This window comes from Pelobates fuscus, chromosome 6, assembly GCF_036172605.1.
Source record: "Pelobates fuscus isolate aPelFus1 chromosome 6, aPelFus1.pri, whole genome shotgun sequence".
In the NCBI taxonomy this organism is placed as follows: Eukaryota; Metazoa; Chordata; class Amphibia; order Anura; family Pelobatidae; genus Pelobates; species Pelobates fuscus.
In genome coordinates, this window is record NC_086322.1 from 33,427,131 (window position 1) to 33,448,540 (window position 21,410).

The 21,410-nt window shown below is 39.1% G+C and overlaps 1 protein-coding gene across 1 annotated transcript in view; it reads right to left on the minus strand.

Annotated features, from left to right (window-relative positions):
• Nucleotides 1-20,997, minus strand: part of GFRA4 (GDNF family receptor alpha 4) — a 426,992-nt gene extending 405,995 nt beyond the window's left edge. The window contains exon 1 of the mRNA XM_063457596.1: nt 19,851-20,997. Coding sequence (XP_063313666.1) covers nt 19,851-19,899 — 49 coding nt within the window. The 5' untranslated portion in view covers nt 19,900-20,997. The remainder of the gene's footprint in view (nt 1-19,850) is intronic.
• Between the last annotated feature and the right edge of the window lie 413 nt (nt 20,998-21,410).

Sequence of the window (21,410 nt, forward strand, 5' to 3'; positions counted from 1 at the left end):
TGTGGCTGTGTGGGGAATATGATGTATAAGAAGGTATTTGACAGACAGAAGAAGCAGCTGGGAGATGTGATGAGGTATGAGAAAGATAGACATAAAAGATGAATGGATTTTACAGAAGAGATGAGAGATATGGAGGCTGAGAATCCAAGAAGCAAAAGTAGTGGCTTAGAACCATAGGAAATCAGAGACAATGACAAAATCTCATAGACATGGGGACGGAGAACTAAAAAATATCGAAACACACACACACAAAAAAAAAAACAGATGGTGGTCCCCGGGGCCGTGAAAGATGAAAGTGCAGAGAAACAATGATGAGCTTAATGACTGGGAACTTTTCAGACAAAGATTGGGATTATTCTACTAATTTATACTGAGTAATAAAGAACTAAATCCCAGATAACTCTATTTTATGATTTATCGTTCCATATAATACATTTACTATACAGTGGCCTAAAGCATATTGTAAGCAAATGTCAAACTATTTATCTCAAGTCATCTGTAGAAGTGATCAAATTAGCACATTTTAAAGCCACATGTTATTTGAATGCTAGAGCGTTATGACTAATGGAATAAAGAATTGAATATGATGCATGTTCAGTTGAATAGTGTTGATTTAAGGTTAATATGCCATATGAGATGCTGGGAAATATAAACTGGAGGAAGTACACCTCCGTGTGGATATATATTTATCTGGAAGAATGTTGTTCAATGAGTACAACATGTTTTCTGTCTCTGCAAAGCTGTCTGATTACTGTGCAGAATGAGTAAAGTGGATTTTAAAAAGAAAACAAAATATCCCCCCAAAATAATTTTTTCCGTAAAATATATAATACCCCAAAAAAAGAACTAAAGTCCCACAATATTCTTTACTTGCTATGTTGTTAAAATATACAGAACTCACTGTAGTTACTGAGCTGTGTGTGTTTCAGGGATCTTAGAGAACAGGGACTTTGATTGGAGACTTTTATTATACTCCCTTCTGACCTCTCATGTTACTGTTAATCCCCTATTTATCTCCATCCCTCCACATTCCAAATTTCTATACAAACCTTGTGATCATAACCGGCAAGACTGAGGCTAAACTTGCCAAGCTGTGACCTTAGCTAAGTTGGATAGAAACATAGAATGTTACAGCAGATAACAACCATTCGGCCCATCTAGTCTGCCCAATTTTTAGTCCCTGGCCTTATCTTATAGTTAGGATAGCCTTATGCCTATCCCACGCACGCTTAAACTCCTTTACTGTGTTAACCTCTACCACTTCAGATGGAAGGCTATTCCATGCATCCACTACCCTCTCAGTAAAGTAATACTTCCTGTTATTATTTTTAAACCTTAGCCCCTTTAATTTAAGACTATGTCCTCTTGTTGTGGTAGTTGTTCTTCTTTTTAAATATAGTCTCCTCCTTTACAGTGTTTATTTATTTTATGTATTTAAATGTTTCTTTCATATCCTCCCACCTCCCCCACCCCCCATCTCGTCTTTCCTCCAAGCTATACATGTTAAGTTCCTTTAACCTTTCCTGGTAAGTTTTATCCTGCAATTTTGAACCAGTTTAGTAGCCCTTCTCTGGACTTTTTCCAAAGTATCAATATCCTTCTGAAGATACGGTCTCCAGTATTGGGTACAATACTCCAAGTGAGGTCTCACCAGTGTTCTGTACAATGGCATGAGCACTTCCCTCTTTCTACTGCTAATACCTCTCCGTATACAACCAAGCATTCTGCTAGCATTTCCTGCTGCTCTATTACATTGTCTGCCTACCTTTAAGTCATCAGAAATAATCACCCCTAAATCCCTTTCCTCAGATGTTGAGGTTAGGACTCTATCAAATATTCTATACTCTGCCCTTGGGTTTTTATGTCCAAGATGCATTATCTTGCACTTATCCACATTAAATGTCAGTTGCCACAACTCTTACCATTTTTGTCATTTGGATTTAATTTCCCTGCTATTTACTATTTCATGAATAAGCCCCTATTGTGATCTCCGTAGCATTACCTACATGTTAGGTAATTAAAGATTGCATGGGTTATTTGTTTGTTACTGTAGCAGCTGAACACTGTCTGTTCCAATAGGCCATGTTTGAGGGGGAGGAAGCAATCTGCAGGTAAGTATATGTTTTAACCTATTCTGGGGATGTTTTCTGCACAATGTATAGTTATATGCAGACCTACTTTAAGCTGAGTTGAATAATGTGATGACAGGTTCAGGTTTCTATAAACTAGCCTTAAAGTTAGATCAATGCGAGGTGTAAATTGTCATTCTAACCGACCAAAAGTAAATATGTTTTTTTTTTTAAATGTAGGCTATTTAATATAATAGAAATTGTAGCTTCATCTTTGCTGTCACATTTTTCTTTTCATGAACTAAATCAAGATTATGGAATAAAAAACAAAAAACACAGGGAAAGTGAGTGTTTGAGAAACACACACATTAAATTAGTGTGTAGTTTCACATCATGCTTTGGAATTAGCTATCCTCTTCATCATGTATGACAAGGGGACAGGACAGTGGTACAACGGGAATTTAACACCTCTGGAAAGATGTGTAGGAGTTGCCCAAACAAATACTGATGAGGCCTTTTTACTGCCTGAATATTCACAAACTAACAGAGAAAGTTGAACATTTTATCTGCAAGGACAATTCTCAGGCGTGACGGTGTCAAAAAAAGCGCACCCTCAGAGGTTAGATTGACAAAATGTGAGGCCTTTTCAATAGTTGCCTTATTCCTTAATGGTTCTTAAAAAGACACTCTGGACCCCTAATGTACTTTAGCTTGCTGAAATTATTTGTGTGTAAAGAGTGTGTCCTCTTTTTTTCAATTTCACAAAAAGTGCAGATTTTGTAATTGAAATTTTTATAAAGTTACACCCCTGACTGTCAATCAGACAACCGTTGTGTTACTTCCTGGTTTGGTCAATAGGCAGCAATTGCCCAGAGCATCTGCCTTGCAAAGAATTCCCCAGAAGGTTCCCCTGATTGGTAGAAATACGATGAGCCCAAAATACTGCTGGGATGGAAGTTGCGCTTGAGTGTACACAACATCGAGCATGGTGACATCATCCCCCGAAATGTCGTTGCTGGGTCTGATTGTGTCAAATGTGGATGCGGTGGTGAAATTCAGAGTACAAGAGTTAAAGATGGTATAAAGAAGAGGCGGTTCACATCATGCTTTGGAAACCTGAACCTGTCATCACATTATGGGAGCGACAAACTCAGCTTTAAAGGGACACTCCAGGCACCCAGACCACTTCTGCTCATTGGAGTGGTCTGGGTGCCAACTCCCACTACCCTTAACCCTGCAACTGTAATTATTGCAGTTTTTCATAAACTGCAATATTTACATTGCAGGGTTAACTCCACCTCTAGTGGCTGTCTATAAGACAGCCACTAGAGGTCACTTCCTGGGTTCTAGCACAGGTTTCCTGTGCTAGAGCGTCGCTGGACGTCCTCACGCTGTGTGAGGACCTCCAGCGTCGCTCAAAACCCCATAGGAAAGCATTGAAATGATTTTTCAATGCTTTCCTACGGGGAGACGTAATGCGCATGCGCGGAATTTCCGCGCATGCGCATTAGGTCTCCTCGGCCGGTGAGCGAGATTAGTCTCGCCCACTGGCCGACGTAAACACTAGGAGGAGCGTCGCGGAGGCGGAGACAGCGGCAAGGGACATCGCCGCTGTCCCAGGTAAGTCACTGAAGGGGTTTTCACCCCTTCAGTAACCAGGGGTTGGTGGGTGGGAGGGAGAGGGACCCTCCAGTGCCAGAAAAACGGATCGTTTTTCTGGCACTGGAGTTTCCCTTTAAGTAGGTCTGCATATAACTATACATTGTGCAGAAAACATCACCAGAATAGGTTAAAACATATACTTACCTGCAGATTGCTTCCTCCCCCTCAAACATGGCCTATTGGATGGAAGGGGAATCACAGCTCTTGAGAAGTCGGCAAATTGAGACAAAACACATTGAGCTTTACGAGCATACGTGTGGCTCTCGCAATTTCAGTTAGTAGAACCCTTTGCTGCATTAATTCCTGAAGCCAGGACTGAATCTCACATAAAAGAACCAGAGATTTACTGGACCTTGATGAGGGGGGCTATCTGGAGATAAGTGGTGGCGCTTATGGGCAAGACTATTTTAGCACAATCCAGATTGCACCAGATTGTACTATAGTTTTGTGTGCAGTTTTTGTAAGTTGCTTTTTGATATACCCCAATGCATGCATGTTTTAATTTGGGGTATATCTAGAATAAAGTCAGTCTTTCAATCCTAGCCATCCCATAATTATCAGGGGTAGTGTAGCATTTGTGTGTATCTTCCTTCTCTTTAACCAGCTCTTTCATTCTAGAGTCATTTTGTAAGAATCTCACTCATAAAATGCATATTTATTCAAACCACCGTCTGTTTAAATTGGCACATCTTTAAACATCGCTGTCTTAAGATATTGACATATTAGACTTTTGCAGCAATAGATAGATATATAGAGATAGATAGATAGATAGATAGATAGATAGATCGAGATAGATAGAGATAGACAGACAGACAGACAGACAGACAGACAGACAGACAGACAGACAGACAGACAGACAGACAGACAGACAGATAGATAGATAGATAGATAGATAGATAGATAGATGGATAGAGAGATGGATAGAGAGATGGATAGAGAGATGGATAGAGAGATGGATAGAGAGATAGATACATAGATAGATAGATACATAGATATAGATTAGATATAGAGATAAATTAGATATAGTGATATAGAGCTATAGTATACATTCAATATAGAGATAAATTAGAGATATAGAGATAAATTAGAGATATAGATAGATTAGCTATTCAGATATATAGATAGTTTAGATATATAGAGATATAGATAGATTAGATATAGTGATACAGGGATATAGAGATAGATTAGATATATATAGATATAGAGGTATAGTTAGATTAGATATATAAATAGTTGAGATTTATTTAGTTTAACATATATTTCTCTTTTTTATCTGTATGGATGTATTTAACTGTGAATCTCTTTTCCTCTCTTTTTCATTTTGTCTCTTTGTAAATGTCTTTCAATTACATTTATTGCCTATAGACAGGGCATCTTTTATTGGGGGCAGTAAATTTTTCATAGGTCCAGACCTGATATTGTCCCAGGAAACTGACCTTGTGACATAATAAACCAGAGGGAAGCAGATGGTTCAAACACAGTGTCCATACATTCTAACACTGGGAACTGATACAATGTCAGGTTAAATTACTAAACTCAGCATTGCAGTGAATTCAATATTACTGCCGAGCTGCGAACTGGCTCACAGCAGGAGAATATTTTTTCCCAAATCAGCTATTTTAGTCTAAATGTTACCATTCAGATTTCAATTTTCTATTGCTATAGTTTAAATGACTTTAACTATAAAGTTAATATTTAAATGAACGAAGTTGCATTGAATTTCTTCACGTGTTCCAATTGCTGTACATTACTCCACGTCGATGCTATTCTAAATGTAAGACAGGTTTGAATGATAAGAAACAATGTCAAATTTGTGAATATATGTCTGTTACACCACGAAGCCTGTTATATTAGAGATTGGCATTGTGGGATTGCCATCAATTTATTATGCCCCCCTGTACTGTTTGGTTTGCAAATCAGCTTGCTAAAGATCAAAACGTTGCTGTATCTTTCCTGTTTTTCCCCAAAAATCTGCTGATGTATGAAGACCTTGAGTGCCTGGACTACTTTGCTGTTACTATATGGTTTGCAAATCAAACTGTGTTGATATAAAATGTGTGGTGTGATTTATTTTTTCAATTTCTCACCGTAGTTCCCATTTTCTGCTTTAACCCCTTAAGGACACATGACGTGTGTGACATGTCATGATTCCCTTTTATTCCAGAAGTTTGGTCCTTAAGGGGTTAAAACACAGGATTTTCCTGCGTCAGTATTTTCCACAACTGAAAATCGCTTAATTCATACACGCGGATCTGAACCATTCTCAGATATCTTATAAAAACATTTCTATTAGTGCACTATCGACACTTCGACAAGACCTCCAATAAAGTCGAGCCTACAGAGAATTTGTTTCAAGTCAATTCTTGCAGAGTCCCACAGCACAGGTTTTGAAGTTCCGTGGATCAAATCGATGCCTCATTATTTCTTAAAAAATTATAAAAACACAACAAAAAACTGGGCCTGTTTGAAAAAAGAAAAATGCCTAAAAACCTACTTTGTAAATCAATGCTGAAGGCAACCCTACACTCAGACTATCTGATATAGTTATGAATGTTTAAAAAGATTATTTTAGAATTCAAAGTCTTAACTGCTGACACATGTCAGTCAAACAAAGAGCAACACTGACTGAGAATTTATACTCAGTAGTACACTGCTCTAAAATGCAAGATTCATGCACTCAACATACATTGACTCGTTCGGTAAAATGAGCTTTGATGGATCGAATGTCCATTCAACGCATAAATCAAACAGAAAGTGGAGTATAATATTTCTCTCTTTCAATCTGTAGAAGCTAATAAGAATTCATAAAACACAGAGAGTCATATAATATTTATAATCTTATTCTATGATCCGGGACTTAGCTGAAGTAAGTTGACACTTGCAGTCTTCCTGGTGGTCGAAAACCATTTTTTTTCTAACAATGATAGTCAATAATCCCAGAGCATATATTCCAGAAGAAGGGGTGAAAGGTCATTATATGCTCTATTAAATTTTTTATGTCACTCCAGATGTTAAGGGTAGGGAGGTCATGTTATCAATTCTAATTGACGGGATAGGCGGCATCACACACAGACAGAAGACATTAGTGAATGTTTAAAAGAACTTGGTCCATTCCCTAGATCCCTGCAATGACTTCCCTTCTGCATCATATTTATCTGCTCATACTAGTATTTAGAACAGCATCCGTAATTCTATAGAAAATAACAAAATAAAAGTGCAAGGAAATAAAACATAATAAATGACTGTATATAATTAAATAGATCTGGACTTGTAAGTATATAAATACAGTTACATTATATAACTACATCCACACAGTATGTATAGAAAATGGAAAGAAATCTAATTACACATTGGAATCATAAAATTCAGCAAATGCTTTAAGTATACATAATGCGATTGTCTTTAAATCCACTTTGTAAGTTAAATAAACATTGCATTATTGCCTCTTTTTCTGCTATTGCATGTTACCCGGAAACAATGTAAGCACTATAAATTGGCGCAACACTTGCACGTTAAGGAAAATAATGAAGACACTGTCATAAAAAAAAGGTTGTCTGAGAAAAAAGAGAACATTAATAATAAAAATACCCTTCAAGATACAATTTACATTTACAGTTGTACATAAACCAGTGCTGTGGGGTTCTCATATTACAAACTGATAAAAACAGGAAAACAGAAAAATGATTACTGCAATATATATATATAATATTTATATAACAATAGAGCAAAGTTTCACCTGCACTCTCCGTCCTCTCAAAAATCAACAATGCTTTGTTACGCCATGTTAGACCTTTCAGTCAACGTTTCAGTTCTTCTACGAAACCTTCTTCAGAAATATTTCTATAATTTATATATTTGGCAATACACTCATTAAACCTCTTTTATGCCATTTTGGTTCCTCTGATTTTGTTTCCCCCAATCTTTTTTCATGAACAAAATTTGGACGAGCCGAATCAGCATATTACCAAATATTTGATTTATTTTCTGACCAGGAGGTTTAGCGGTAACCCATTTTTTCACTGAGCACAAGTCTATTAAATATTATATGCAGTGTGTTACACATATTCGTCCATTAGTACCTTTAAGCAGAAGTGCTGTTTTTTTTAACTGTTAGGGGTAACACACTAATACTCCATAAATAGGGTATGTTTAACTTCTACTAGGGTAAAATACTCCTAGAAAACCATTATTCATTTATCAATTCCACTTTGCATTGCTCGATAAAAGGGAGGGGAGTTACAGATATTTCTCAACAATACAAGTTCGCTAAAAAGACATTTCAGTGAACTAGTGCAGAGCAAAATTAGGCCAATAGTCCATGATAAAGTGCATTCATGGATATTGTTACTAGCATCCTACTTGCCTGGCCTTCAACTTTAAAAAGAACATGGATCATGACCAAGGCCTAGTTGTGTCACCTCAATTTTGTTTTTTGAAAATTCAGGCCTAAACAGGAAGTCTTGCAGTGTGTCTGCCATCTTAACATAGCTTAGTTTAGTGAAAATAACACCCACAGAATTATAAAAACAACTAAAAAGTGACATTGTCTCACTTATTATACAACATTTCTTTTGGATTGTTTAGCCTACATTTAAGTTTTTCAGTCCCTCATTAACCTCTAAATATATACAGGGAGTGAAAAAAAAAGTTTTTGATTTTGAAGATTTGTCCGCTGACAAAGAATAGATCAGTCTATAATTTTAGTGGTAGGTGTATTTTAACAGTGAGAGACAGAATAACAATAACAAAAAATCCAGAAAAACGCATGTCAAAAAAGTAATAAATTGATTTGCATGTCAATGAATGAAATACGTATTTTAATCCTCTATCAATCAGCATGGTTTCTGGCTTCCAGGTGTCTATTTTATAAAGGTAACGAGCTTAGATGAGGAGTACTCTCTTAAAGGGAGTGCTCCTAATCTCAACTTGTTACCTGTATAAAAGATACCTGTCCACAGAAGCAATCAATGAATCAAATTCCAAACTCTCCACCATGGCCAAGACCAAAGAGCTGTCCAAGGATGTAAGGGACAAGATTGTAGACCTACACAAGGCTGGACTAGAGTGTAGACCAAAACAAGACCATCGCCAAGCAGCCTCATGAGAAGGTGACAACAGTTGGTATGAATATTCACAAATGGAAGAAACACAAAATAACTGTCAGTCTCCCTCGGTCTGGTGCTCCATGCAAGATCTCACTTAGTAAAATTTCAATGATCATGTGAACGGTAAGGAATCAGCCTAGAACTACCCAGGCGGATCTTGTAAATGATTACAAGGCAGCTGGGACCATAGTCACCAAGAAAACAATTGGTAACACACTACGCCGTAAAGGACTGAAATTCTGCAGTGACCGCAAGGTCCCCCTGCTCAAGAAAGCACATATACAGGCCCGTCTGAAGTTTGCCAATGAACATCTGAATGAACTGGGTGAAAGTGTTGTGGTCAGATGAGTCCAAAATTGGGCTCTTTGGCATCATCTTAACTCGCCGTGTTTGGAGGAGGAGGAATGCTGCCTATGACACCAAGAACACCATCCCCACCGTCAAACATGGAGGTGGAAACATTATGCTTTGGGGGTGTTTTTCTGCTAAGAGGACGGGTCAACTGCACCGCATTAAAGGGATGATGGACGGGGCCATGTACCATCAAATTTTGGGTGAGGACCTACTTCCCTCAGCCAGGGGATTTAAAATGGGTCATGGATGGGTATTCCAGCATGACAATGACCCAAAACACACAGCCAATGCAACACAGGAGTGGCTCAAGAAGTAGCACATTAAGGTCCTGGAGTGGCCTAGCCAGTCTCCAGACCTTAATCCCATAGAAAATCTGTGGAGAGAGCTGGAGGTTAAGGTTGACAAACATCAGTCTCGAAACCTTAATGACTTGGAGAGGATTGGCAAAGAGGAGTGGGACAAAATCCCTCCTGACATGTGTTCAAACCTGGTGGTCAACTACAAGAAACGTCTGACCTCTGTTATTGCCTACTGGGTTTTGCCACCAAGTACTAAGTTGAAGGGGTCAAATACATATTTCACTCATTGACATACAAATCCATTTATAACTTTGTGCTTTTCTGGATTTTTTTTTTTTTTTTTTGCTATTCTGTCTCTCACTGTTAAAATACACCTACGATTAAAATTATAGACTGATCATTTCTTTGTCAGTGGGCAAATGTTCAAAATCAGCAGGGGATCAAATACTTTTGCCATCCTTGTGGCTTTTGTGTTGAAATGTTATTAAATACAGAATTAGAGTAATTTAACATTCCATTAGTACATTATCCATTCATTCTTGAGTAAGCTATTATACAACAATGAATAAATCTTGCTAAATAAATCAACTCATTGTGAATAAATCCATTTAAATATACAAGGTACTAAGATATGTTAATACAAAAAGTAAATAAATTCCTTCAATGAGTTTGCAAACAGTCTGAATTGTTCAGATTTCCCTGTAATGAATTAAGCTGGTGTCTGTACTTTGAAGGTACTGTCCATTTGTTTTTAATAGTCATTTTATACTTACAGCGAAAATGGCTGTTAAGTAGATTGTGAATTTAGTAATGTGTTGCTTGAGTAATCTCATCTACTGTAAAAATGATTAGACAGCAAAGTGCAGAGGAGAGGGGGAATAGAGGCTGTGAGACCCAGGGAAGAAAGTAGGAGACAGAAAATAGGACAGCTCTGTGAGCAGAGAACACACAGACAAACACATATGAGAGGTGAACACACCAGGTACACACAGACAACAAACATGGGGTTAAAGAGAGACCCACACACATATGGACACACACACACACACAGGCAACTTTAGAAACTGGAAACACATTACAAGAATACAAGAAGAACAGTAGTAAATTAAAACAACCATGGAGTGGGTACACAAACAGACATGCAGACACAGAAAAAGAGAGACCGCTCAAGAAACACCAAACACAGTTCAGAAATAAGAGACAATAACACAATATCACATAGAGATTGTATATATACAAACAAAACTAAGATAAAACACAATTTAAAGAGAGACAGCTATAGAAACATGAAAAGAAAGTAATAAGTGAAAAAGAAAGAAAAAAGTATGAAATAAGATATAAATGACCAGTAACAAAATATCCCACAGAGACGTACGCAGGGTACAGACCTTGCACACAATGTGCACAGAGGCCTAGTAAAAAAATAAAAGGCATAGAGGAGCAGATTGACATGCATGCACTTTCACATAGACACTATAATGAAACAAAAGAGATACAAGAGCACTGTAAGATATCACACTCAAAAACAGAGAAAAAACAGAGAAAAAACGAGGCGCCCATACAGACACATACAGTCAAGGAAATGAATACAAAGAGATAATTAAAATAAATTATTTTAACACACGCACATGCATGCACTTGCACCCACAGAACAAGCAAACACACACACACAAATGTACATGCAAACACACAGGGTTTATTCACTAAACAGAATTGAAAATGCACTGCAAAATGTAGGCCACAATTGTTGATTTGGAAAAAATCTCCAACTGGTCCATAGTCACAGCTTTTAACCTAGGTTCTGCTATGATTTATTTTTTTTTGCAAGTTTTCAAATTGCCCCAAATGACAGTTTAGTGAATAAACCCTTTAAGGCACAAAAAATCACAAGACAATACCGGATATAGTAATGAGAGCCACCCACAATGCAACCTTTGAAGTTCCAATTACAAAGCACAGCAACCGAGCCAGGTTAATCTCACTTTAAAGGAAAGTCAAAAGAATGAAACAAGTAATCTAGATGTCTGATATCCAAAAAAGTGATCATGTGAATATAGGGCTGCGGTAACAATGTAACCAGTAACAATGTATCAAATTTAGAGAAACAATGCAAACAATAACAATGTGTAAGATGAATATAACAATGCAACCAGTAACAATGTATTAACTACAGTGTGACAATGCAACCAGCAATAATGTATCAGTTAATGTGTAACAATGTAAACAGTAAGAATCTATCAGATGCAGTGTAACAATGTAACCAGAAACAATCTATCAGATGCAGTGTAACAATATAACCAGTAACAATCTATCAGATGCAGTGTAACAATGTAACCAGAAACAATCTATCAGATGCAGTGTAACAATGTAACCAGTAACAATCTGTCAGTTAATGTGTAACATTGTAACCAGTAACAATCTATGTCATGCAGTGTAACAATGTAACAAGTAACAATGTATCAGACGCAATGTAACAATGTAACCAGAAACAATCTATCAGATGCAGTGTAACATTGTAACCAGTAACAATCTATCAGATGCAGTGTAACATTGTAACCAGTAACAATCTATCAGATGCAGTGTAACAATATAACCAGTAACAATCTATCTGATGCAGTGTAACAATGTAACCAGTAACAATCTATCTGATGCAGTGTAACAATGTAACCAGTAACAATCTATCTGATGCAGTGTAACAATGTAACCAGTAACAATCTATCAGATACAGTGTAACAATGTAACCAGTAACAATCTATCGGATGCAGTGTAACAATGTAACCAGTAACAATGTATCAGATGTAGTGTAACATTGTAATAATTTACATTGTATCAGATGCAGCATAACAATGTAACCAGTAACAATCTATCTCATGCATTGTAACAATGTAACCAGTAACAATCTATCTCATGCAGTGTAACAATGTAACCAGTAACAATGTATCAGATGCAGTGTAACAATTAAACCAGTAACAATGTAATCAGATGCGGTGTAACAATGTAACCAGTAACAATCTATCAGATGCAGTGTAACAATGTAACCAGTAACAATGTATCAGATGCTGTGTAACAATGTAACCAGTAACAATCTATCTGATGCATTGTAACAATGTAACCAGTAACAATGTATCAGATGCCATGTAACAATGTAACCAGAAACAATCTATCTCATGCAGTGTAACAATGTAACCAGTAACAACCTATCAGATGCACTGTGACAATGTAACCAGTAACAATCTATCTGATGCAGTGTAACAATGTAACCAGTAACAATGTATCAAATGCAGTGTAACAATGTAACCAGTAACAATCTATCAGATGCAGTGTAACAATGTAACCAGTAACAATGTATCAGATGCAGTGTAACATTGGAACCAGTAACAATCTATCTCATGCAGTGTAAAAATTTAACCAGTAACAATCTATCTGATGCAGTGTAACAATGTAACCAGTAACAATGTATCAGATGCAGTGTAACAATGAAACCAGTAACAATCTATCTAATGCAGTGTAACATTGTAACCAGAAACAATCTATCTCATGCAGTGTAACAATGTAACCAGTAACAATGTATCAGATGCAGTGTAACAATGAAACCAGTAACAATGTAATCAGATGCGGTGTAACAATGTAACCAGTAGCAATCTATCTGATGCATTGTAACAATGTAACCTGTAACAATGTATCAGATGCCGTGTAACAATGTAACCAGTAACAATCTATCTCATGCAGTGTAACAATGTAACCAGTAACAACCTATCAGATGCATTGTAACAATGTAACCAGTAACAATCTATCTCACGCAGTGTAACAATGTAACCAGTAACAATCTATCTCATGCAGTGTAACAATGTAACCAGTAACAACCTATCAGATGCAGTGTAACAATGTAACCAGTAACAATCTATCTCACGCAGTGTAACAATGTAACCAGTAACAATGTATCAGATGCAGTGTAACAATGAAACCAGTAACAATGTAATCAGATGTGGTGTAACAATGTATCCAGTAACAATGTATCAGATGCAGTGTAACAATGAAACCAGTAACAATGTAATCAGATGCGGTGTAACAATGTAACCAGTAACAATCTATCAGATGCAGTGTAACAATGTAACCAGTAACAATCTATCAGATGTAGTGTAACACTGTAACCAGTAACAATCTATCTCATGCAGTGTAACAATGTAACCAGTAACAATCTAGCAGACACAGTGTAACAATGTAACCAGTAACAATCTATCTGATGCAATGTAACAATGTAACCAGTAACAATCTATCAGATGCAGTGTAACAATGTAACCAGTAACAATCTATCAGACACAGTGTAACATTGTAACCAGTAACAATGTATCAGATGCCGTGTAACAATGTAACCAGTAACAATCTCTCACACAGTGTAACAATGTAACCAGTAACAATGTATCAGATGCAGTGTAACAATGTAACCAGTAACAATCTATCAGATGCAGTGTAACAATGTAACCAGTAACAATCTATCAGATGCAGTGTAACAATGTAACCAGTAACAATCTATCAGATACAGTGTAACATTGTAACCAGTAACAATGTATCAGATGCCGTGTAACAATGTAACCAGTAACAATCTATCTCACACAGTGTAACAATGTAACCAGTAACAATCTATCAGATGCAGTGTAACAATGTAACCAGTAACAATCTATCTCATGCAGTGTAACAATGTAACCAGTAACAATCTAGCAGACACAGTGTAACAATGTAACCAGTAACAATGTATCAGATGCAGTGTAACAATGTAACCAGTAACAATGTATCAGATGCAGTGTAACAATGTAACCAGTAACAATCTATCAGATGTAGTAACACTGTAACCAGTAACAATCTATCAGATGCAGTGTAACAATGTAACCAGTAACAATCTATCAGATGTAGTGTAACACTGTAACCAGTAACAATCTATCACATGCAGTGTAACAATGTAACCAGTAACATCCTATAGATGCATTGTAACACTGTAACCAGTAACAATCTATCAGATGCAGTGTAACAATGTAACCAGTAACAATCTATCACATGCAGTGTAACAATGTAACCAGTAACAACCTATAGATGCATTGTAACAATGTAACCAGTAGCAATCTATCTCATGCAGTGTAACATTGTAACCAGTAGCAATGTATCACAAGCAGTGTATCAATGTAACCAGTATCATCATAGCATATTAAGGTTTGAACTTAACCCTTTGAGTTCCAGAGACAGGAGTTATACATTTCTGGGAAGACAGTTATCCATAGCACTCCAGCTGTGTGAAAACTACATTTCCTATAATGCCCGCGAGACATACACTGGATGATCATCATGGGGAATGTAGTTTAGGCAAAGCTGGGGAGCTTGGGTCAGCCATCACTTCTACAAAGCAAGCAGTTTATCAAGAAACACAAATGATCAGAAAAAATAAGGAAATCCAGGTTAGACACTCACTACACCTAGAACATTGTTGTGTGCTAGAAATGTGTGCCTGTAGTATTAGATGTCATGCTAACACTGTGTGTGTTCCTGGGATTACAGTGCCACCTTGTACAATGCCAAGACAGTACTGCTAAACCTGTGTATTATTAGCAGAATGTGTAGTGCCAGCCATGGACAGGTATCCACAGTGCCACCTTCTACAATGCCAAGACAGTACTTCTAAACCTGTGTATTATTAGCAGAATGTGCGTGGACAGGTATCCACAGTGCCACCTTCTACAATGCCAAGGCAGTACTGCTAAACCTGTGTATTATTAGCAGAATGTGTAGTGCCAGCCATGGACAGGTATCCACAGTGTGTATTATTAGCAGAATGTGTAGTGCCAGCCATGGACAGGTATCCACAGTGTGTATTATTAGCAGAACGTGCGTGGACAGGTATCCACAGTGCCACCTTCTACAATGCCAAGGCAGTACTTCTAAACCTGTGTATTATTAGCAGAACATGTAGTGCCAGCCACGGACAGGTACCCACAGTGCCACCTTCTACAATGCCAAGACAGTACTGCTAAACCTGTGTATTATTAGCAGAACGTGTAGTGCCAGCCATGGACAGGTATCCACAGTGCCACCTTCTACAATGCCAAGGCAGTACTTCTAAACCTGTGTATTATTAGCAGAACATGTAGTGCCAGCCATGGACAGGTATCCACAGTGCCACCTTGTACAATGTCAAGGCAGTACTGCTAAACCTGTATATTGTTAGCAGAACGTGCAGGGCCAGACATGGACAGGTATCCACAGTGCCACCCTGTAAGGTTAATAAGTGGCAGTATGTTAGCTATTTATATCTGTGCCAGCACAATGCCAGGGAAACTGAGTTTGCCATACCACACAACAGGGCAATGCTAAATCACTGCTTATCCGTTTGTGCATGTGATTAGATGGGTGCCACAGTGCATTGCCAGCTCTATGCCAACATATCTGTGTCCTCTAGGTCCAGCCTCTGATTGAACCATTAATATTGTCTCCAGCACCAAGTCAGCAAGGGGGAAGGCTGTGTGCTGTATATACTGTCACCCTCCACTCTGCCAACACAATGCCAGCCCCTGTGTACATCCACTGCTCGTCCTTCAACATTTTGTACCTGTGTGGGGCAGCATAGTGCCAGCAAAACCAATGTGTGAAGCAGAGTCCTGAAATGTCAGCGTGTATACATTCACCACGCTCCCGGTGCCTCTGCCATCAGTGTGCCCGTGTGTCAATGCAGAGGGCAGCACATTGCCAATGATATGCCTGTGTGTGGGTACAGAGGCAGCTCCGAGTAAGTAACATGCCAGTACATACAGTAGAGCCCCAGCAATATGCATGCGCCAGTAATAACCAATGAGTGTAATTACAGAAAGCAGAGCAGTGCCAGTAATATCCCATGTGTAGGTACAGAGTACACTGCCAGTAATAGCTCATGTGTAGGTACAGAGTACACTGCCAGTAATATCTCATGTGTAGGTACAGAGTACACTGCCAGTAATATCTCATGTGTAGGTACAGAGTACACTGCCAGTAATATCTCATGTGTCGATACATATTACACTGCCAGTAATATCCCATATGTAGGTACAGAGTGCACTGTCAGTAATATCCCATGTATAGGTACAGAGTACACTGCCAGTAATATCTCATGTGTAGGTACAGAGTACACTGCCAGTAATATCTCAAGTGTCGATACATAGTACACTGCCAGTAATATCCCATGTGTAGGTACAGAGTACACTGCCAGTAATATCCCATATGTAGGTACAGAGTGCACTGTCAGTAATATCCCATATATAGGTACATAGTACACTGCCAGTAATATCCCATATGTAGGTACAGGGTACACTGTCAGTAATATCCCATGTGTAGGTACAGGGTACACTGTCAGTAATATCCCATGTGTAGGTACAGAGTGCACTGTCAGTAATATACCAATGTGTAGGTACAGAGCACATTGCCAGTAATATACCATGTGTACAATGTCAGTAATATACCATGTGTAGGTACAGAGTACACTGTCAGTAATATCCCATGTGTTGGTATAGAGCACATTGCCAGTCATATACCAATGAGTGTAATTACAGAAGGCAGAACAGTGCCAGTAGTATCCCATGTATGGTTACTGTAGGGTACACTGTCAGTAATAACCCATGTACAGGTACAGAGTACAGTGTCAGTAACATACCCATGTGCAGCCACAGAATACAATGCCAGCAATATATCGATGTGTTGGTACATAGCACAGTGCAAGCAATATATCGATGTGTTGGTACATAGCACAGTGCCAGCAATATATCGATGTGTTGGTACATAGCACAGTGCAAGCAATATATCGATGTGTTGGTACATAGCACAGTGCAAGCAATATATCGATGTGTTGGTACATAGCACAGTGCAAGCAATATATCGATGTGTAGGCACAAAACAAATTGGCAGTAATCCATGTATAGGTACACAGTACAGTGCCAGTAATATACCAATGTGTTGGTAGATAGCACAGAGTCAGTAATATTACCATTTGTAGTAATATACTCATGTCTCAGTGCAGAGTACAGTGGCAGCAATATACGCACATGTAGAGATATCACACACTGCCAGCAATTTACTTCTGTAGGCGCAGAGCACACTGCGAGCAATATACTCACCTGTAGATTTGGCACACACTGCCAGCAATATACTCATGTGTAGGTATAGAGTCTTGCCAGCAATATACTCATGTGTAGGTATATACTAATGTGTAGGTATAGAGCCTTGCCAGCAATATCCTCATGTGTAGGTATTCCAGTAATATACCGAGGTACATTACAGAGCATAGGACCAGTTAAATAAATAAAATACGGATGGAAGCAATCAGCAATCGTAACATTTTACTTCTAATCAGGTCATTACAACATCTATCAGAAATATTCAAATATCTGTGAATAAAGGAAAGCATCGTGCCAGTTACTTGCCAACGTTCTAAAAAGGCAACAACGTGCCAATTAAATCGTGTCTGTGTTTGAATATGTTGTAACATGCAAAGCACAGAAAAATATTACTCCAGTATACAGTGTGAGACAATAGCAGCACTGTGCCAGTAACATGCCAGTGTGTTATATATACACTGTGCCAGTAACATGCCAATGTGTTATATAGACACTGTGCCAGTAACATGCCAATGTGTTATATAGACACTGTGCCAGTAACATGCCAGTGTATTATATAGACACTTTGCCAGTAACATGCCAGTGTGTTATATAGACACTTTGCCAGTAACATGCCAGTGTGTTATATAGACACTTTGCCAGTAACATGCCAGTGTGTTATATAGACACTGTGCCAGTAACATGCCAATGTATTATATAGATAGTGTGCCAGTTACATTCCAATGTGTTATATAGACACTGTGCCAGTAACATGCCAGTGTGTTATATAGACACTGTGCCAGTAACATGCCAATGTATTATATAGATAGTGTGCCAGTTACATTCCAATGTGTTATATAGACACTGTGCCAGTACTATGCCAATGTGTTATATAGAAACTGTGTCAGTAATATGCCAATGTGTTATATAGACACTGTGCCAGTACTATGCCAATGTGTTATATAGACACTGTGCCAGTAATATGCCAATGTGTTATATAGACACTGTGCCAGTAATATGCCAATGTGTTATATAGACACTGTGCCAGTAATATGCCAATGTGTTATATAGAAACTGTGTCAGTAATATGCCAATGTATTATATAGACACTGTGCCAGTACTATGCCAATGTGTTATATAGACACTGTGCCAGTAATATGCCAGCGTGTTATATAAACATTGTGCCAGTTAAATGCCCATGTATTATATAGACACTTTGCCAGTAACTTGCCAGTGTGTTATATAGACACGGTGCCAGTAACATGCCAATGTGTTGTATAGACACGGTGCCAGTAACATGCCAATGTGTTATATAGACACTGTGCCAGTACTATGCAAATGTCTTTCATAGACACTGTGCCATTAACATGCCAATTTGTTTATATAGACAATGTGCCAGTATCATGCCAATATGTTATATAGACACTGTGCCAGTAACATGCCAATGTGTTTATACTCTGTGCCAATAACATGCGAATATGTTTATACAGACACTGTGCCAGTAACATGCCAATGTGTTTTTATAGAACACTGTGCCATTAACATGCCAATGTGTTTATACACTGTGCCAGTAACATGCCAATGTGTTTATACAGACATTGTGCTGACAATAAGAACATGTGTTGGCACAAGGGATAAGACCAATATTATTTCTGTGCAAACTGTATAAACACAGGTGAACACTGTGCCAACATCAGAACATCGTGCCAACAATATGCCAATGTGTGAGTACAGAGCAGTATGTCAGTATGCCTGTTTGTGTATACTGATCGCATAGCGACTAATATATCATGCCAGTGTGTTGCGATTTCAGGGCAGCACCAGTAGGAAATGCAGAGTACAGCATGGTGTATGAAATATGCCAGTATGTGTGTACCCTGGCACTGCCAGTAGTATGCCATTCTATATATTCCCAGGGCACTGCCAGTAATATGCCACTTAATATATTCCCAGGGCACTGTCTGTAATATGCCTGTCTGTCCATTCCCAGGGCACTGCCAGTAGTATGCCATTCTATATGTTCCCAGGGCACTGCCAGTAATATGCCATTCTATATATTCCCAGGGCATTGCCCGTACTGTGCCAGTGTGTATATAGACCTCACTCGTTATGCCCAATGCTTACAGAGAGAGCACAGCAGGATACCAGCATTATACCCATGTGTATGAACAAAGAACACAGCCCCATGTCAGTGAGATGCCAGGACTCTGCCAGTCCGTGTGCCACCATGCAAAGGTTAGGAGATCGACTTACCGCAGATGAGCAGAAGCAGGAGACACCCGAACAGCCTGGCAGAAGTCATGGTGGGCAATCCAGGGGCTCGCCGGGTGAGATCTGATGGGAGCTTACCTCCGAGCTCTGCTGTCCCCCCTCTACTTCCAGGTGTTTAACTCACTCTGTGCCCCTTCTATTATACACATCCCCTTCCAAATCCCTGTATTACACACATCCCCTTACAGAGCCAAATCCAGAGCAGCAGACCAGGGGGTGGCTGGATGGTGGCAGGTTGGATGGGGTAAGTAGGATGGAGGTAAGCTAGTTGTGGACCTCTGATACAAACTTCAGCCTTAGACCCTGGGCTCACGGGGATGTTTGAAGACCTGTCCAGACAAGGGTCCTCCTCAGACAGAGTATCCTGGGGATGGTAAAGACTTTTTCTAGATCCTGGGAGAAGAGAGACCCATCATGGACCCTAGTATCCTCACAGCATATAAAGAGGTCCTCCTGGACCGGGGATTTAATCGATGTGAATCCGGCTTCCTAGGGACTGTCCAAAGTATCCTATGGATAAAGTGGTCCTGGTATCCTGAGCCGGGATAAAAGAGGAGAACCTGCAGCCACAACTGATGGTAAAAGGGGTCCAAGAGGTCCTAGGAGAGCAATCCAAAAATGAGGGTGTCTCTGCTTACCAGGGTGAAGGGGACAGTCTCCAGCCGGTAGCTCTCCTGCCTGCAGTCAGTACTCCATGCAATGACTGTCTCTGCTTGTCTAATGGGACAGTCTCACAGGCAGCAGTTCTCCTGCACTCAGTATTCCATGCAATGACTGTCTCTGCTAGTCAGTGTGACAGGAGACACTCTCACAGCCAGCAGATCTCAGCACACCATGCAGTGACTGTTTCTGCTTGTTTAACAGGGGCCACTCTCACAGTCAGTAGGTCTCCAGCACTCAGTACACCATGCAGTGACTGTCTCTGTTCTGAGCTGAGAATCAGCTCGTCAGAGCTCATAGCTAAGGAAGAGCTTTAAAGGGACAGAATCCCCAGCATCAATCCCTCTGCCCTGCACACAGTCCAGACAATGATATGGCATAGCTCTGCCCATCAATCACCCCCAGAGAGCTGCATCCAGCCTGGCTCTGTGCTGGGATAAGAAGGCTGGGCAGGGGACATGCACACACACAGTCCCTGCACACACACTGTGACTCCTTTGCTAATACATGGAAATCGCACTGAGAGCAGGGGGGCTTTAAATCGAATGAGAGGCAACCACTAAATCCCAGAAAGTATGATAATCTGTTATTTAATCCAGAATTAAAAAAAAAAAAAAACAATAAAGAAATGCTAGTGCAACTTCATTTAAAATTTGTTTTAAAAAATCTCGAATTAATTTCAGGAATAATTAATTCAGTTTAAATCTAAAATAAGCTTTCTCTGTCCCTTCACCATTTTACCCCAAATCCCTGATGCAGGGGGTGCAGGTAGGTTCCAATGATTGGGGAACCCTAATGTATTCAGTCTAGACTACACCCTGTTTCCACTGCAGATGTTGTAGAAAGAAGGGGGGCAGTTTTAACTCTTTCCTCTCCTTTCAT